Here is an 18,304-nt window from a genome sequence, read left to right as displayed (position 1 = left end):
CAAACCAGGAAATGCGCAGCTTCAGTCTCTCTTTTTCATTGTTATTTATTACGCTTTCACTCTAAAATATATACCTTTTTATCAATAGGCTCGAAAGCTTTTAAAATGAAATAACGATATTACTGTCATACCATTTATATTCCTTGCATTACGCAAATGAATGAACCAGTGAGGTACTAACGTGTTTCTATTGGAAAGGTCTATCTTCTACAGATTTTATTGATCTGTCAAGTATTCTTGACAGATCAAGTATTCTTGACAGATCAATTCAGCTCTACTCTCAAACCACAACCTCAACAAGTAAGCTTACATTGACGCTCCAAAGTTTCCGCTATCAGGAAGTCAATTACTGTGTAGTAACTGAGTAACAAAACTGTACACGCCATGGACACTGATTTGATAGCATATTGCGTAAAGAGTCAAACAGGGAGTATATTAAGACTTGACAAGCTTTTGTGCAACACACTTATCTTGTAGCAAGTGAAAAAGCCTTTGCAACCATGGTGGTAGCTTATAGACTTCAGTTTTTAATATTAGTCCACATTTTGCTGTGCTGTCAGTCTCTGTAAGTATTACTCAACTTGCTGTGTTCTTTACAGCAGATTCTCATCCTGACTGATTTGTTTTCTTTCAGTCCCCTCACGCAAATGCAGTTTGCTATCCAGCACACATGGGACAGCAATCCTGTGAATCATGACCCCATCAGGGTCGTCTTCTCTCCTGGGCAAGGAGGGCTGAAGATGCAGGTATTTGGTCCATTCTTCAATGACCCCGCAGCTCCTGCAGGACCCCCCGGTCAGGCCTTCCCTGCACTCTGGAACTATGAAGGTGGGGAAAAAGTATTGTGGGTGCTTCATGGTGTAGCCATCTAACTATTTCTGTAGCAAGAGCTTTCAGGGATTTGTTGACAAAGCTACAATGAATGTCTGCAAATAAAAGTGTGACCATTCGGATGGAATGTGGTACATTGTCACACAGGCCAGTTTTGTAAATTCAAGTAAAACTTTGATACAAACAAAATGAATGAAACATTTTAAGTTTAACAGCAAAGATAACGTTTTCTTTTCAGAATTAGTAGTAGGTAATGTCACCTTCCTTGTCTAAATGAAATTTTTTTTTGGAAAATATCTTTATGCACATACTTTTTGAGGATTTTATGGGAAGAATGTGTCCTTTTTATGCCCACCCATTCACCATAAACCCACAGCTAAAAAAAAAAAGAGGAAAACACCTCTCAAACTCTCTATTTAACGTGTTACATATTTCTTTGTTTACTCTATTCAAATGCCGGTTCCATTCTTTATATCTTGCTAAGATAACCATATCTTTCTTCCACTTTAATATTTAATAGAACGATGGATACAGATACTCTCATTTCACTCTAACTCTTAGCAAGAAAAAAAACATGCATCCCTAATTTATTCTCTAAATACTTATGAATAACCAATGAAAAACGTCATAAATATTTCTGTGACAAACTCCTGACAACATAAATGATTAAAAATTAAATTAAAAAACTTCACAAAGGTCGCATTTATGGCCTGCTCAAGTAGATAGCAGGATGTTGCACATATGTGGCTTTTATAGTTGCTAGTTACTAGGTATCTTGGTAACTTGCTGTGTATGATACAATTTTAGGGTTCTCCACAAGCTGAAATGAAATTGTGATTATAGTTCTATGTGGTTTAAGATATGAGGGACTGGTTGTGTTTTTGAGACCATTATAGCAAGTACATTATGATTATTATGGCGATATGTGGCAATTAAACTTTGTAATGAGGTTGAGTAATAACAATCTGCTCAAACTGACCTTAAGAAAGTCAGATTTCCGGTTAACGAGCCCCACATATTTAGACTCATTAATATTACTTAATTGATAGGAAAATCACTCCATTAAAGTCTACTTAGCTAATGAGCATGTTGCTATGTTAGTGAGTGTGCTGGAGCTTTTATCCTATTAAAAAGTGTCTTCTATTTTTGCGTATTCCTCCATATTTGCTAAACTGTAACTTACAATAAATCACAAAATTAATTTACTTATTCTCGTTTTTGTTTTGTTTTTTAGCAACAGTTGCTGATAAGGTTAATACAGTCTCTTTAGTCATTTATAAATATAAGATGAAAGGTCTTATCTTAATTTTCTTCTCTTTATCTTGTCAGTTGTGGAGTCCTTCTTCCTTGATAGCACAACAGAAAATTACCTAGAGGTGGAGCTTTGCCCGTACGTATCAATATCAGTTATTTTTCTGTCCATGAGTGTGATTATATGTTTATAGACACAGTCACAGTACAATGACACATCTTCTCTTTATTTTTACTTTAGACATGGACAGCATCTGATATTATTACTGTCAGGAGTCGGCCAAGCATTTGTGGTATGCTGAAGTCAAAGGAGTATTTCTGGGGCTTTTTTGTATAAGGTGATAAGTGTTTCTTACTTTTCTCCTTATTTCTCTCTCCAGCAACAGCTGCCCATGGTATATACGACCACAATCACCGGGGATAAGTGGATGGGAGAGGCTCTAATTCCCTGGTCATACTTCCCTCCCAATGTCAACAAGATGAACTCTTATGCCATCCATGGCTCAGGAGAGAAGCGTACATATGAGGCTCTCTACCCCATCCCAAAAGAGGACATAGTGGAAGGTCAAAAGCCCAACTTGTAAGTATGCTGACTCATAGAATAGCTTCAGAAAGTCCAAAATACCAGCTTATGAGACTATTTTCTGGGTGTTAACAACAATTCAAAAATACTTATTTAATTGTGCAACTGAGACCAATTTCAAGTCTATTGCACAAGTTAACAAGAAGTATGGTATCAACCAAGGAAATGCTCTGTCCCCACTGCGCTTCTGCAAAGATCTGAACTCCCTCAGCCACATCATCACAAAGAGTAGTTATGGATACATAGTTCTACCCCTGTTTGTATATATTGGGACAAAGACATTTGTCCAATTAAATAGCTTGGTTGCACTGTAACTGTAGCTCAACTCAGCTGTGCATGTAACCGTACTGAATGAGAATGAAGGCTGCAGCCAGATAGAACTAAGTCAACTAACTTCCCAAAGTGACTCAGCAGCTCACTGACAAAGTCTACTCAGAAGAGATGTTTTCACAGATCTATACACTATCCTCACTACCACTGTTAAAGAAACCAATGAGTTTATATACCACTGCTGCAGTTGCTTGATTATAAGATCAATAATGCTTCATGAAGAGAGTACCACCCATTGAGAAGGAGATTGGAAAGTATGATCTAGAAAGCTGAGGGGTCGTCAGTATACTGAGGTAATTGAGGAACCAGTGAATTTGCTTGGAAAGAGATGAGTTCCCACCACCCAGACACCTTCTCATTTCATCAAGACAGTCTCTCAGTTATCCAGACAAGTGGTGGTCTGTGGCAAAGATATATCTTCCACTGACTCCTAGTCTGCATTTTGTCTCCTGTCACATAAAGATTACTCTAATTGCATCATGGGAAACATTTTAATGACATCATTAGTTGTTTTTTTTCCACAATTTTTTCTCTCCAGTGGCAAAAATACATTTGACTACAATTTGTAAAATGTTTGTGCAAACTCTTTACTAATTTGTCAAAGATTATCATCAGTGATTGGTGGTGTGGGCCTTTTATTTTTTAAATGTCCAAAATCAGACTAATAAAAGTTTAAATAAGTACTTACATTCCATTGTTTAACTTGCACTTATGAGATCTGAGAGAAATTAGCCAAAAGGGTTGAGAATCATAATAAAAGATTAGATGTACTGCACATAACCACATTGATGTATGAGTGTGTGTAATTCTTTTTCTTTGTTTGTGTTTTAGCCACCGCCTGGATTATTTCCAGAATTTCCACCTGCAAAGCATTATGGGAGAGGATTGGATCCAGCCACAATCTGACCTGTGGATAGGAAAGCCTTGAGCTTTTTAAAAATGTAACTTTTTTTTCATTTAACACAGACACACAAACTCTCCACAGAAGCAACAGGTCAATAGTGCAAACGCAGTTTGACAGGGAACAAAGGGCAATCAATCTTTATTAGTTAATGATGTAAAACAATATGACAAGAAATGTGTTATCAGCTTGTCAGACCATGTTAGACCTCACACACTTTTATGCATGCACACAGACACACACATTGCAAGTTATTGGACATCACATTAAATTGCCTCGGCAGAGTGTGACCTACAGTGCTTATGATGTGCTTGGTGACAAGCAATGCTCATTTTGACATTCAGCTCTTGTGTAGCCTGAATGTTTCACTTCAGTGAGATATCAACTCAACAAGTGCTTGTGATTTTTTGCCCTGAAACTTCGGGAAGACAGACTACTAATGTGAGAAATCTGTTTCTCAGATATTCATGCCAGAACTTTTGGATTAGTGTTTCTTATAATTAGGTTCCTTTGGAATTAGTTTACTTCTAATATTGAATTATTTTACAACAAAATGTGTTTGCATTCTGTTTAAATGTTGCTGGTGATTTGTTTTGTCTGTTTTTCCTCTGTGATCGACAATTGTCAATTTTAATTGTGATTACAATTAGTAAAAGTTACTTAAAGTACGAGTGTGATTGTACTCAAGCTTTTTAGTTTAGTCCTTTTGTGCCGATCAACGTATAGTAAAATAATTTCCACTATTATGTTTGGACACAATTAATGTAGCACAAGCCACAAGCTGGTTTGCAAAGGTTAGGCTCTGATTCCAGTTCCTCATTTGGTGGTAAAACATAAAAGCTGTATCACTTATCTCAACTTGCAAGAGAGCAAAATGTTAAACTACACTTTTAGCTTGGCTGAAATGAAATATCTTGAGCATCATCTTAATTATTTCAAATGTATTCATGAAATTATTTTTTATGTTAATTAACCTGAATTAAAGTGGGATGAAAATTGCTTGGAATGTTGAAATGACTGATCATGACACTCTGCAGTTAATTCCCCCTCATATGAATATCCTCACTCACTTATTCCCAATACACTATCACTCAAATGATGACTGGAGTCATAAATCTCTGTCCTGTCTTCATGACCTCATGAGTCTCTCGCCTTTGCCCTGCTACAGCTCTTAATAGAGATAGAGTATTTATCAGAAGCTCCTTTCGGATCTCTGACTGGGAAACCACTTCTCCTGACCAGGAGATGGGTGGGGGGTGTTTTTCATGTTGGTTGTGTTGCTCTTCGCTGTGGCAGCCCAAAAGCCCATATTGAGCCCTATCAGTTTTAATTGGCGATCTTGCCTTTGAAATGGGTGCTGTGATTAGGCCTGGAGAGCCTGCCGCTTAAGCTTTTTCCTTATCATTGCCTGCGGTGCCTTGCCACCACACTGCACAGTATTCACCTGCACACACACAAATAGGAGTTGTCACACTGAATTTCACCAGCATGTCTGTTTCTAATGAAATGTTACCTAAAATTATGTTTCTGGACACATTCAGACAAAAACAGAATCTTCATGAAACCCTTTGATGAATGATGACTACGCACACCTACCTGAGCGGAGCCCAAGGATGTGTGTCCCCACTAAGATTTAAACCCAGTTCTCTCTAATTAGTGTGAGGAGATGAGAGGGGAGAGCAAAAGAAGTAGCTCCCTATCCTCTACCTCTAAAGCCCCGGCAGACATACAAACACAAGAGCTGTCTTATCCCTCTCAGAAAAAAAGACCAGCCTGCTCTAAAACATTCAACATCAGCTTAAGGGTGATTCTTGGTGTCAGAAACTTTCTGGTGATCACCCTAGACCTAGTTCTTTTTTTCTTTCCAAAAATCGTGGGTCTCATTTCCTCAAGTTTAAAGAGTGTTTGAGGGTATGAATGAGGATAAAGTTGTGATGAAAAATAGAAAGCAAGGGATAAAGGAGTGATCTCAGAACATGAAAAGAGCAAGAGATTGAAAAAGTGAAAACATTAATGACTTTGCCTAGTTTTAGGGATGCTGTGATAGAGGCCTAAATGAAAGATTCATACTGAAGCTCATATGATACAGGGACATTCCATAGCCTTTGCAAGCCATTGGTAAGAACAGTTCCAGATTGTGCTGTGTTATAGAACTTATCAACATCGTGCAGCACACAGTCCACGTATGGCTGACTTCCAATTTACCACATCAGACAAAGAGAAACAAACTTTGATCAGTGTTCATAAGGGTCTAAATCTTATGTCATCGTCAAAGTGCCATTTAGTCCTAAACTGTAAGTAACCTTATCGCAAGTTTATTTTCCACATCACCTGATAATAAACCTGTCATAGAAAAATAATAATAAGATAATACACCTTTGGTGTTATGTTGTCCCAGCCTTCTCTTATATTTGTAGCTTAAACTAGAAACTAGAAAATAAAGCCCTACTGGATGAGAATGTGACATCCTAGCTTTGTTTTTTTTTTCTTTACCTAATGCGTATTAACGCTGTCTAATTAATGTCCAACACGTCCATCATTACTGACAAGGCCACAAGGGTGAAGGATTGTAAAGGTGGTACTGATCACAAAAAAAAGACCTGGACCTAATACTACTGCAGTGTATGTGTGTGCGTATTTGTGTGTGTTTGTGAATGTCTAGCGACATAAGCACTAATTGTAGTTGAAGCCTGATAGTGTTGCGCATACAAGAATGGCATGGCTAGAATGTGGGATGAAGCTGTAAGAGGCTAGGGAGAGGAAAAGAGAGTTGCAGAGCCAAACGAATGCCAAGGACATTAATGAGGGCCAGACGAGTTTCTTTTTCTCAAGAACACTGCAGTGAGCGGGAGGGGTGAGGGAGAGAATGAGGGGAATAGATAAGAAAGCAAAGGAGAGGGTTCATTACAGAAAATGTTAGACCACTATTTGCAAACTTGGGTAAGCAAGAGCCTTTTTATCATATTCAAACATCCAGAAATAAGCAAACATTGCTTGTATCAACATAAAGAAAAGATGTCCACAGAGAGTGTAATATACTCCAATCAGATACATGCAGACATTGCTTTGCATTTATAAATCAATGCCAATATATACATGAATACAAAGAAATATGAAGAAAAGCACTGATGCTCTCATTATTTGTCACAGTGGGATAGCTGGATTTATGGGATATCATTGTATACACATTAGAAACAAATGATATCAATAGGAGGGGAAAAGAAACTAAATTAGGTTTCTTTGTTATCAGCACAGAATATAAATCATGAGTGTGTACCTAATTGATTCCATTACATTTCCACCTGCCTGCTGACTCTCCCATCCATCCGCTCATTGTTTATCTTCATTTTAAGCAAGTTGGATGCAAAAGGTTGTTATTGGATGTGAAGCTTGCTGAATTTCATCGGTTTTAGAAAGCACATTAATTGCAAATTAGATCTAGCACACAATTATCAAAGAGTATTTGTTCATATACAGTAAACAAGGCAAAAATCAAACTCTTGATATTGAAGTTTTCTTGTTTGGGAGATACATGATGTTGACATTCCTTTGTTTTTCATAGCAGACCACGCTTGAAGGTAATTTATGTGCAGCTTGGTATTGCCTTTCGTAAGTGAGCAAGTTCACTCACTCTTAATTGGGAAATAAATCACTCCATCGCCATGGCAACAAACACTTATAGTAGTCATGACAAAATAAGAGCATGCTGATAATGTCGCAGCACATTGAGGTTGTGCTTGTGTGTGCGTGTGTGTGTGTGTGTGGGTGGGTGTGTCCACGCATGCATATGTGCTTTCACCTCCTCTAGCTCATTACCATAGAGCCTTGTTAGTGGAGTTGCCGCTATGTGCTCTACATGGCATGTCGTACCGTTCCATTAGCTCTTGTTTTGTTCAATTGCTCTTACAAAAGGAGCTGTGAGATCACTCATTTAAAACAATAGTCGGAGAAACATTGCAGTTCACTGCATATATCGAACAAAAAATAATTAGTGTATCATTAGATGTCATGCTCTACGTTGTATTTCTTCCACTTACTCCATGCTTGTAAATCTTGATATCTCACTATGATCTTTTTGTTCGTATCTAAATCATTGCTATTATTCAAATGGTTGTTTAGCCGCTTTCTTAAACTACCTTTGCAAAATGTTCCCCTCTGTTCTTCCCCCAAGCTTTGTCCTCCTCTCTGCAGTCCCCTTCATAAAATGGATGGAGGCAGAAAAAGCATTAGCACAGATGAATGGATAGACCGGCCTAACACAATCTGGCCCACTTCAGTAGACAATTTAATATGGAGTCGCCCACAGTGTGGTTACCCTGCCAGGATGCTGCACTAAATCTCACTTTGACTTGCAGTGATGGATACAGATTTGACACATCAAACAGTGTGTGTGCCTGTGTGTTTGTTGGTATGTGTGCATGCAAGTGTTTGTGGAGGCATGATGGATACGACAGACGATCAGCAGACGAGTGAGCTGTGAGAGGCAGGAGTTAGAATTATAGTATTTATCTTGGTTTGGTGTCATGGATGCCTATCCTGCATTATGAACAGATAAAATGCTAAAATGTCTTTCAATGCATTCCATCAGTTCAGCACCTGCACCCCAGTTATTAAAGGAAGACACCTTACCGGAAAAAGATGATGTGTAAAATTTACATGACAGTCTTCAAACACAGTGTAGACGGTGGAAGTTTTCACTTGCTTTATTTCATCCATCCATTCCATCACTCCAACTTCCTTCAGCAGTGCAACCATTGACAACCCTTAAATGTGATACATTTCAGTTGCTAATTTCATCTTCAGGAGTATCTTTGGAAAAATCCATTTCTAGATTTGCTTTTATTTTAGATTTCTAACCATACTACATCTCAAGTGACAGGCAGATGGGTACTTCACATGCATGGAGGCTAGTGAAATACTTTCAAAACCCTTTCCCCACTGGACAAAAGTCCACTAACACCCACAAATCTGTTACTAGCATTGAATGGGAAAGGGTACAGTTGTTATTCAATCCATGACCGAATGACTCAGGTATTTGTGCGTATTTATCAGCTTTAGCTCTGATGGGCAGTGATGGGAACATGACACCCGAGTGGATTCATCAATATTTGCAGTGTTCTGTGCTACGACGTTGTGAGCAGCCACAAAATAACCTAATGGCTCACTCTTAATCCTACTGTAATGGGCTGGTTTATATTGTTACAGCTGAGCAGAAACAATAACCGACTTTCTCTGAAAGTCATCTTTTTCTGGGAGTGTGATCCACCACAGCCTGCAGGATGGTTTAATGCCATAACCTGCGGTCGCCCCTGGTAGCAGTACCAGTTACACATGATAACCAAGCTGCTTTTGGCAATGAGAAATTAATATATTGTTGTTTTTTTTTTCATTTTGGTGTAATAAGGTCATAACCTGGAAAATATATTTTTTAAATGTTTTAGAAACAAAGAAAAAAAGGTATTTTCCTGTTGCTATGAAAACCCTAAAAAGATTAAGTGACTCATAACCTATTCAACTTAAAAGATTCAGTTAGCAGAACTAAACACTATATTTTTAAAATGTAGAAGCTCAGAAAACTCGAGAACACCACATATCAAGTATTTATTGTGCTTATTTAACATAGCTGTGTCAACATGTACATAGCTAAGCGCATTCGTAGTGAAATCAGATCTAGTTGCTTAAATTATCATTTTCTGTTTACTGATATATTTTTGTGTGATAACCGAAAAACTTCAAAGAAGGCAAACATTAAAAACACATGTTGAGCTATCAGCTGCAAAGTTACATTTGTATGTGGGTACAACTGATTCCAAGTTGCATTTATTGTCCATTTGCAAGTTGGATCACAACATGCTTCACACCACACATACTGTGTGTTCAACTTACTCTGAGTGCTTATATAAAAAAATCCTGTGTTTCATCTACTTTCTTCTTCACTTTGGTACACACTGAGCTGGATTGTTCTCTTTGTGACTCCATAAACCAGAAACATCCCATCACAAATGACAATTTTAGCAAGTGTTAATGTTATTTAATAATTAATTTGTTATATTAATTTGTTTGTTTTTTTACTCAGAAATAGGAAAGAGTAAGTGGCTGAAGTCTGAATAACTAGTGCCACTTTATTTCCGCCAGCGGCATCTTATTAGCCAAGATAAGGGACAAATCGATGGTTTGAAAGTCACTGGATAATCAGTACACAGTCATTTATCTCCTCTGACTCAATTAATTGTACCTATATCATTAAGATGATCAATCAATGTAACAGAGGGCTTTTCTAGGTGACAACTTTACTAAGATACACTAATTGGCCCTCACTACCCTGAAATATAATTCATCATAGGCATTACTCTGATTTTAGTGAAGAACAATAAGAAATGTCTTCCAAAGCTGGTAAGATACTAATTTGTAATATTGTACATGTCTCTGAGCTTTGACACGCAATTGAACTATGTAGTGCTATGCAGCTTCAGTGGAGATCACTGATAACCTGTGAGGCTAAAAACACAAGAAACTGTATCAGTAAACTGAGCAAAGAGGGAAAAACAGAGTTTATACAATAAAAGCTGATCAGGACAAAGGAAATCAAGTCTGAGAGACTATAGGACTACAGTGAAATATGATTACATTTAACATGATGTTTTGTTCATTCCTTCTGTGAAGGATTTCAACCTGTCTGGCCTTCATTTAATGATGGAAAAATATTCCATTTACCAGAATTTCTTTAATCGTTCTTATCGTGCTGTCCCTATATATGTACAAATAGTTTGTAGTTCTTGTCTCCATTTCATCCATTTCCCATCAACTGGTGGCTGCACTTTGCACCTACCCTCTACATTGCCACACCAATCCTCTGATGCTGCCTTGTAATTTAAACGTATTAACCAGTTAATCTGTTTATTTGTAATTTAGTGTTAGCGTTTTGCCACTGTGGCACTTGTCTGTGGGTTCTTTTTTGGCTAATGTATTAGTTGTAACTGTAATTATGCTGTTTATATTTAGTGGGGCCATTAAACAGCACTGAATTTTGGTAAGTCCTTAGGATTTAAGTATTTGAAACAAGCATTTTAGTTGTTTGTTTAAGCCCTCAATAGGGCTTGTGTAAAGTCCTGGGATGACTGTAGTTCAGGAGGATGCGTGGTCACCTGCCAGCTGAAAGGTCAGTGGTTCAATCCCTGGCTTTCTTGGACCACATGTTCAAGTGCCTTTGGGTAAGACACTGAACCCTCTGAGGAATGTGAATAGGAAAAAAAACACTAAATAAACTAAGAGGTGAAGCATGAGCATGTGTGACAGGGTCCAGGGGACACAGTTATGTGGCATGTGAATACAGATCATGACCAATACTGATGATTTTTTAAAATTTTATTTCTGAGTTTAGTCATTGTTTAGTCATTAAAATCAACACTTAACTCTTTTTTCCCCTTTCTGATTTGGTTTAACAATCAGAGAGAGATCAGAAACAAGCTCAGCAACATTAAGCCAGCATATTTTTTCTGAGAATGTCAACCCTACTGTGTTCTCTCTTCTCCTGTCATCCAACAATATCCCAAACCAATATTGAGATCGGGGCCCTACGAGTGCCGTTCTATCTGCTAAACTCACCAAAAACAAAAAGCAAGCCCAGCTTGACCAAAAGATGAGAAAAAAATCTAATCTGCACCTTTAACATGGAACCTGAGGGAAAGTGAATCTGTGACAATTTTAAGCAAAACCTTTAACTTATGCGACCTTTGATCCTCTGTCAGATTTGTGCCATTTACTGCAAGTTGTCTAAGAATCGCTGATCTTTAATGGGCAGGAGTGTGAATGCATAGGCCAGATGTTGACCCACATGCTGAGAGTCCCTGCAGAGTGTTCCTCCATTGCATTTGGGATATAAAAGTCACAGTAATAATGGTTTCAAATGTGATGACCTGTGCATTGTGGTGCTGACTGAAAAGATTCCCTCACCTCTTCTTAACTCAAAAGTCCTTTATGTGTTGGTGTTACCCTGTATATCAAAACCCTTAACTTTTCAAGAAAATGTGTTTTTAGAATAACTGATATCATTATTGATTGATTTAATTGTAAAAGTTGATGACATTGTTAACATTTACCTTCCACATCATACAGTGTAGGTTGAAATTTTAATGTTTGCAAAGAGTCTGAGAATGAAAAGAATGAACAAAATAGGGCCAGAAGTTCTAACTAACGTTTGTCAAAGTTTGAAAAATTGTAAATTCATTTCACAGACATGAGGGGCGATGAATAGCAATCCCATATGTAAAGGTGTAAATGAGAAATGATTTAAGTATGAGCTTTCTGTCCAACAGTGACATGTAGTATTTCTGAGACACCGTTTGCATAAAGAACTTCATTAAATGCTAAAAAGATATAAACAGACTTAAAAAAAAGGACTTGAATAACACACAATAAAATGTCTTAGATATACTGAACATGTAGCACTTCAAACATGTTAACAATTTTCACTTTTCACTAAAACATTTCACAGAAACAAATTTAACTATTCCACATAATGTGGACATGTTGAATTTAATGTTTTTAGCTCAAAATTTCATTGTTTATAAGCTCAGAGAGTACTTTCTAAGTCTTTAAAAATGGTCAAAGAAGTATTGTGGAAGTAGAAGGTCAATAATGTGGAGTGTTAATATTCAGCCTTGGCTTCACAGCTTTGAAAGGATTATAAGCAAGTTTCATCACATGAAAGTAGAGCTTCTGAGAGGGTTGGCAACTTTGATATAAGGATGTGATCTGAATTTCATTTGAGTAGTATAATAAAGTGCAGAAAGGGGTGAGAGGATGCCCAAAGAGGTGGTACAGAGTAATGTAAAGTAAGAGAGTTGAAAAGCATAAACAGCACAGAAAAGGAACAAATTGGAAATGGATGAAAGCAACGAAAAACTCATCTAAGACATAAAAATTGTGCAGGAGAGAGTAATAGAGGGCGAACTCAGACTTGGAGATAGGATGTAAGTGGTAGAAGTCAAAACTGGGCTTATTTCTACTGGGAATGTGCAGAGGAGCGAAGGTTTGAAACAGGGAACTATAAATGTGCAATAAAGAGACCAATATAGAGGCTATATATTCATGATTTTTCTTTCTTTATTTTATTCTATTTTAGTATTTTATTCTTTGTTTTATCATTGCATCTGCTTGCTTGCTGGCAACTAGTCAGACTCCTCTGGTGTTCCAAACCACATAATGATGAGTGAAGCAGATTAAACTCTACTTTTACACATAACACACAATTAAATGTTTTGTTTTCCTCACCACATAGTTCTTTTTTTCTGGCACCCCCCCCCCCCCCCCTTTCTTGTATTGTTCTCTTTCCTTCTCTTCTCTTTCATTACTTGAGCTCTCTGTCACTTCTACCTAATTCCACAGCCTCTTTTCACTTTTTATCTTGCTGATAAGGCTTCTCTCCAACTGCAAGTCAAACTCTAATGCAAGAAGACACTGATAATGCTCCGACACCCTCTGAAACTGCAGTTAACTAACTCCGTGTCTTCATTTCCCCTCTTTTCTTTTTTTCTTTCTCTCAAAGACACCATGTGAATATGTCATAAAAGTGTATTACTTCTAACTTTTTAACGTAAATCTAAGAAATTCACCCTTCTGCTTTGTTTTTCAGTGTTTCTGTCAATCCTGAGTCAAGTTTGTGCTAATCTCATTTCCAAAAGTAGGAGCATTTAATTTTGTTAGCAAGAACATGTTTCCACATGACTCAGTGACTGAGTAAAAAAGGATGAACTGTCACATATATTGCACATCTTAACAGCATAACAAGGGTAACATGTCCCCGACAGCTAATAGCTTATTTGTTGCCTCAAATTAAAATCACCTAATAGAAGTACAGGGAGGAAGGCAAGATCTAACAGGATGTATGAGAAGATGAAAAGTGATTGGATGTGAAGTTTAAATTGGAGGAAAGCAGTCTAGTGTCAGACTCTATGAAGGTGACTGACTGGACTGGTGAGTGGCTGACTCTCAGTAGACCAAACACCATCCAAGACTGCTTGTCAAATTAGCATGACAGGTAGGCCCCTCCCAGCAGTTAGCTGGGGCAAGCAACTTGCCAGCTTTTAATTATGTTATAGTTTCAATATCCATACATGCCCTTTCCTGCTCTTTGTGTTGATGCAAGTAATTTATTTAACTGCATGACTTTTCATTTTTCCAAAAAAATTCCATATTTTACAAGAACAGGAAAAGATAAATTGCTATGTATCTTCTGAATTGAGAACACAATTTTCCCTTTCCAAATAGTTGAAATCATGCTAAGAAAATGCATCATCTCTCAAGCTTCATGATAATTACAGAGGCTAATACTATGGTGTTTTTGATAGTTTTTGATCTGGTGACTAAATGACTGGAGTTGTATGCTATGACTCTTCTTTACTTTTTCTTTATCCAGTTTGAATTGTTTAGCAATTTTGAATTAAAATCGTTTATCACAATATTGTACAAGTAAATTAAAACAGAAAGTAATATTTTGTAAATATCATAAACCAGCATTTCACTCACAGTAGAACAAAGAAAACATCCAAAATGTTGAAAATGCGTCAGCACACAGCAACGCATCTCGAAAAAGTTGGCAACCATAGGTGGGAAGAGTAAGCGTATTGAAAGAAACAGCTGAAATAATACGTTGTAACTGATTAGATTAATTGGCAACACCCTGAAGAAAAGATAGGCAGAGGTTACAACTCAGTATTTAAATACTTTAAATATTCATCCATCTACTGCATGTATGATCATCAAAATATTCAGAAAACGTGGAAAGATGACAGTATCAGTATTTGGATGGATGGATAGATAGATAGATAGATAGATAGATAGATAGATAGATAGATAGATAGATAGATAGATAGATAGATAGATAGATAGATAGATAGATAGATAGATAGATAGATAGATAGATAGATAGGTAGAAAAAAACAGGACATATATGATGTATATTGCATTATATTGTGTCAGCTGCATTATTAATATTATTCTTTTCTATGTTTGTTCTATAGTATATTGTTTGTATTAATATACAGTATTAGAATATAATTAACAGAGAATGATAAACAAAAATTCTGTCATGGAAATCAATGTGTAGGCTCAGGAACACTTCCAGAAAGAATCTGACAGCAGGTATGACCAACAATAAGACATTAAACGGACACTTTACACTCACTGCTTAGCCATGAAGCCTAGTGCCAATTATGCCAGAGCATGGGGAAAGCTGGACAGGATGAAAGCCTGTTTGGCCGTGTAGCAGCAGATTTTTCTTTAATCCTTGTTGTCTCTGGTGAAAGTTAGCAAAACTGTTGTTAAACAGGGACAGCAGTGGCAGGTGTGAGGTATGTCTCAACTTGTTTGGCATTTTATGCAATCCCCAGAGCATAACAGTAACTTCCATATGTGCTATATGTGCACATATGGAACAGTAACTTCCATATGTGCACATAGACGCCCAACAACAGTATTACAAGCTCTTCAACCTGGCCCTTCAATCCAGTGAGGGTAATTGCTGTGTATCTTCTGAGTATGTACTTAGCCCTCTAACAATCACGGCTCTTAAATTTTACTTAAATTTAATAGTGCATGAATCATGGCTTATTCATCCTTCACCAACATTCACAAAATTGACTACACCTTACAAGCAACCTCTGAACTAATTTCCCCGCACCTTGGATTTTGGTCTTGTTTTTTGTGCTTCATGTGCATACTCCATAAAACTGGATTTAAAAAAAGAGCTTAGTATCAGGATGACTCCTGTGGTAATGAACTAAATTCCTCAGAGAGTCGTGTTACAGACATTTTGGTCCACAACAGTGTACGGGATGAATGAAACAATACTGTTACAGAACAAAATCTATTTCTAGTCTTTGTATAGTCCTTGATGTGTGTAATCACACTGCAATTGACAATGGTAAAATATAGAATAATACTTGTTTGTGTGTCTGCATTAAAAAAAAGCTAAACAAGCCAGTTATAGCGTAGAAAGGGTGTAGTTCAAGTACATTCTGCTTTTTTGAGGAGCTGCAGAGAAGTAGCAGCTTAGAAGTAGCTGTATGCTGTGTGTACAATCTCTTTGACCCCTGATTTCTTCTAAATTCCACAGCAGAGATAAAGACTAAACTTAGTTATAGGCTTGATAAACCAAAACTATTTTTCAAAGCAAGTGACTCAAGACTCTTTTGAAATAGAAAGATCTTGAAATGATATAATAATAACCATTTATGTCTGCAACAAACTCTATTACGTTTGCTTAGTTATTCATAGTGGTAAAAAAAAAAAAGTCAATATTCTAAAGTATGTTAGCTGTTTAATCTGTGAGGTAATATGAGCAATGTTACACTGGACAAATTTTCGCCTAGTTGGAGAGACAGTTAATGAATAAGAGGTCTGGAGAAGAGATTAAAAATAGTGATATAATTTCCATCTATGTCATCTTGCTTACCTAACTTTTGATGTACATAAACCAGACAAACAATTGGATGAATTCCATTTACCTGTAAAAAAACATGATACTTGTTCTTTTAACAATGTAAAAAGATTTAAAATAAACAATTAACTCGTTCCATTCAGTGTCTTAATGTTATTGTAGCACAGGAGGATGTTTCTGCAGAGCAGTGTCTGCTTTTTTCTGACATTTCACTAGTACATTATCTAGTCATGATTGTGACATTTTCTCTTATTAAACTAATTATGATGAAAATAAAAAGCGAGTTACAGCCCAAAATACATCATTTATCGCCATCATTGTCATCCTTTTTAACCCACTTTCCTCAAGCCCATCACCGTTCCTGTCATAGATCCTCATCATCAGTGGGAGTCTAAGATATCATTACTTCAAATCTTATCACTCACCTTGCCCTTGCTGAGGTAATAATGTAGCTGAACATCGAGTACCACATCTAAGCAATATGATTGCAACAGTAAGTGTGTCTCACTTCTTACCAGAATTTCTGTTTCACTGTGTTCCTCACGCGTCTTTTAAAGCCACCACCCAGTCTTGTGTTGTACGGTGCTATTATTAAAGTCTTCTGTGTATCTTGGACACCATGGCGACACCTCACTAGTAACCAGATGGTACAGCCTACTTGGTAAAGAGCTAAAGAGCTTTTATATGCTCCCAAACTCGAATAAAGCCTTTTCCTATCTGTCAACCTTTCAGCCACATTTTTCCTCTCTGTCACTCTGGACACTCTGTTTTTTCTGGGGATGTCACTCCTCTTTGTGTTTGGCATGTTGACACCTCCTTCTTTTGAAGAGTGTTTTGCTGTCCTTTACTTTGCGCCTTGTGGGTCCCCTTTTATGTAATTACTGCAGTGAATGCCATCATGCAGAAAGAAGGAAGAAATATATAAAACGAAGAGGGGAGGGAAGAAGAAAGAAAAGAGAACTGGAGAAAGAGAGAAAATGCTGCAGAGCAAGGGAGTGATAAGGAAGCGCAGTGGGAATGAGGAGTAAGAGGAGAAAGGAGAGAGGGGTAATGCAATCTTACTGTGGGAAGTGTGGTAATATATCACCTGCCACAGTTAATAAAATGTCACAACGCCATGGCTTTAGACAGGAAAGAAAGGTTAACTGGTGCTTCATATAAATGTACTTCAACAAACACAGGTGGTTGGTATTAAGATTGCACACACACACACACACACACACACACACTGTAGCAGAACAAACAAGCAGGTTTACGAGTATATTGGACAAATGAGCTCATAAAAAACAAAAAATACTAAGGAGCAGTTATGTGCATGCAAATGGATATAAATATGAGTTGTCAGCAACCAAATGTGCACATTTTTGAACACACATATCGAGGTTTGGGCTGCACATATATACAAGCCCAATCAATCAAATCATTTGATGTTAGTTGTATTAACATGTGGTTAACGTCTAATTTTCTTGATCACCATCCACCACCTCTACCCTCTCATTTGTTTCTTCTCTCTCCTCTTTTTTTACTTTTTCTCCTCTCTGTTGTCTCCTTCATCACCTCCTTTTTCCTCTCCTCTTTGCATGTCTCCACTCCTTATTTTCCACCTCCCTCTCCCTCTCACCCTCGCCCTCCACCTCCTCTTCTTCCCTGTGGTGGGCTCATCCCTGTCTCCTACTCCTTCTTTTGCCCCAAGGATATCTCCCCTCCCACACGGCCTCGCCTCATCCCTTTCTCTCTCCATTTATTTATATCAATGAGCAAATGTCATCCTTTTATCTTCCTCCAGATGAACAGACTCTGCTTGTGGAAGAGGATGGAAGAAAAGACAAGAGAAACATAGGAACACAGTTCCTCTTGGTCCATAAATTCAACTGTACCAAGCAATGGGAGTATTATATAAACTCACCCTTGTACAAGAAAATAATTTAACATGTTTTGGCCAGTTGGTTTGATTTGGTTTGTTTTACTG

At 37.4% G+C, this 18,304-nt stretch overlaps 1 protein-coding gene across 1 annotated transcript; it reads left to right on the top strand.

The window, feature by feature from the left end:
* Position 1: 1 nt before the first annotated feature.
* cunh4orf33 (chromosome unknown C4orf33 homolog) lies at positions 2–4,895 on the top strand. Its single transcript, XM_072384244.1, has 6 exons — positions 2–300; positions 635–828; positions 2,161–2,221; positions 2,324–2,375; positions 2,463–2,662; positions 3,827–4,895. The coding sequence occupies exons 2-6, from the start codon at positions 648–650 to the stop codon at positions 3,921–3,923; spliced, it is 591 nt and encodes a 196-aa protein (XP_072240345.1). The 5' UTR covers positions 2–300; positions 635–647; the 3' UTR covers positions 3,924–4,895.
* The last annotated feature ends 13,409 nt before the right edge of the window (positions 4,896–18,304 follow it).

The sequence above is a fragment of the Leuresthes tenuis genome, unplaced genomic scaffold (assembly GCF_036924035.1).
Source record: "Leuresthes tenuis unplaced genomic scaffold, fLeuTen1.0.hap1 SCAF_4, whole genome shotgun sequence".
NCBI lineage: Eukaryota > Metazoa > Chordata > Actinopteri > Atheriniformes > Atherinopsidae > Leuresthes > Leuresthes tenuis.
Note: the sequence above shows the minus strand (reverse complement) of the source record. Positions and strands in the feature narration are given on the sequence as shown.

Excerpts from the sequence above, each read along its gene's own strand:
- cunh4orf33 (XM_072384244.1), top strand. The coding sequence starts at position 648 with ATGCAGTTTGCTATCCAGCACACATGGGACAGCAATCCTGTGAATCAT. Across the intron at positions 829-2,160 it reads TGCACTCTGGAACTATGAAG|TTGTGGAGTCCTTCTTCCTT; the intron begins GTGGGGAAAAAG and ends TTATCTTGTCAG. Across the intron at positions 2,222-2,323 it reads CTAGAGGTGGAGCTTTGCCC|ACATGGACAGCATCTGATAT; the intron begins GTACGTATCAAT and ends TTTTTACTTTAG.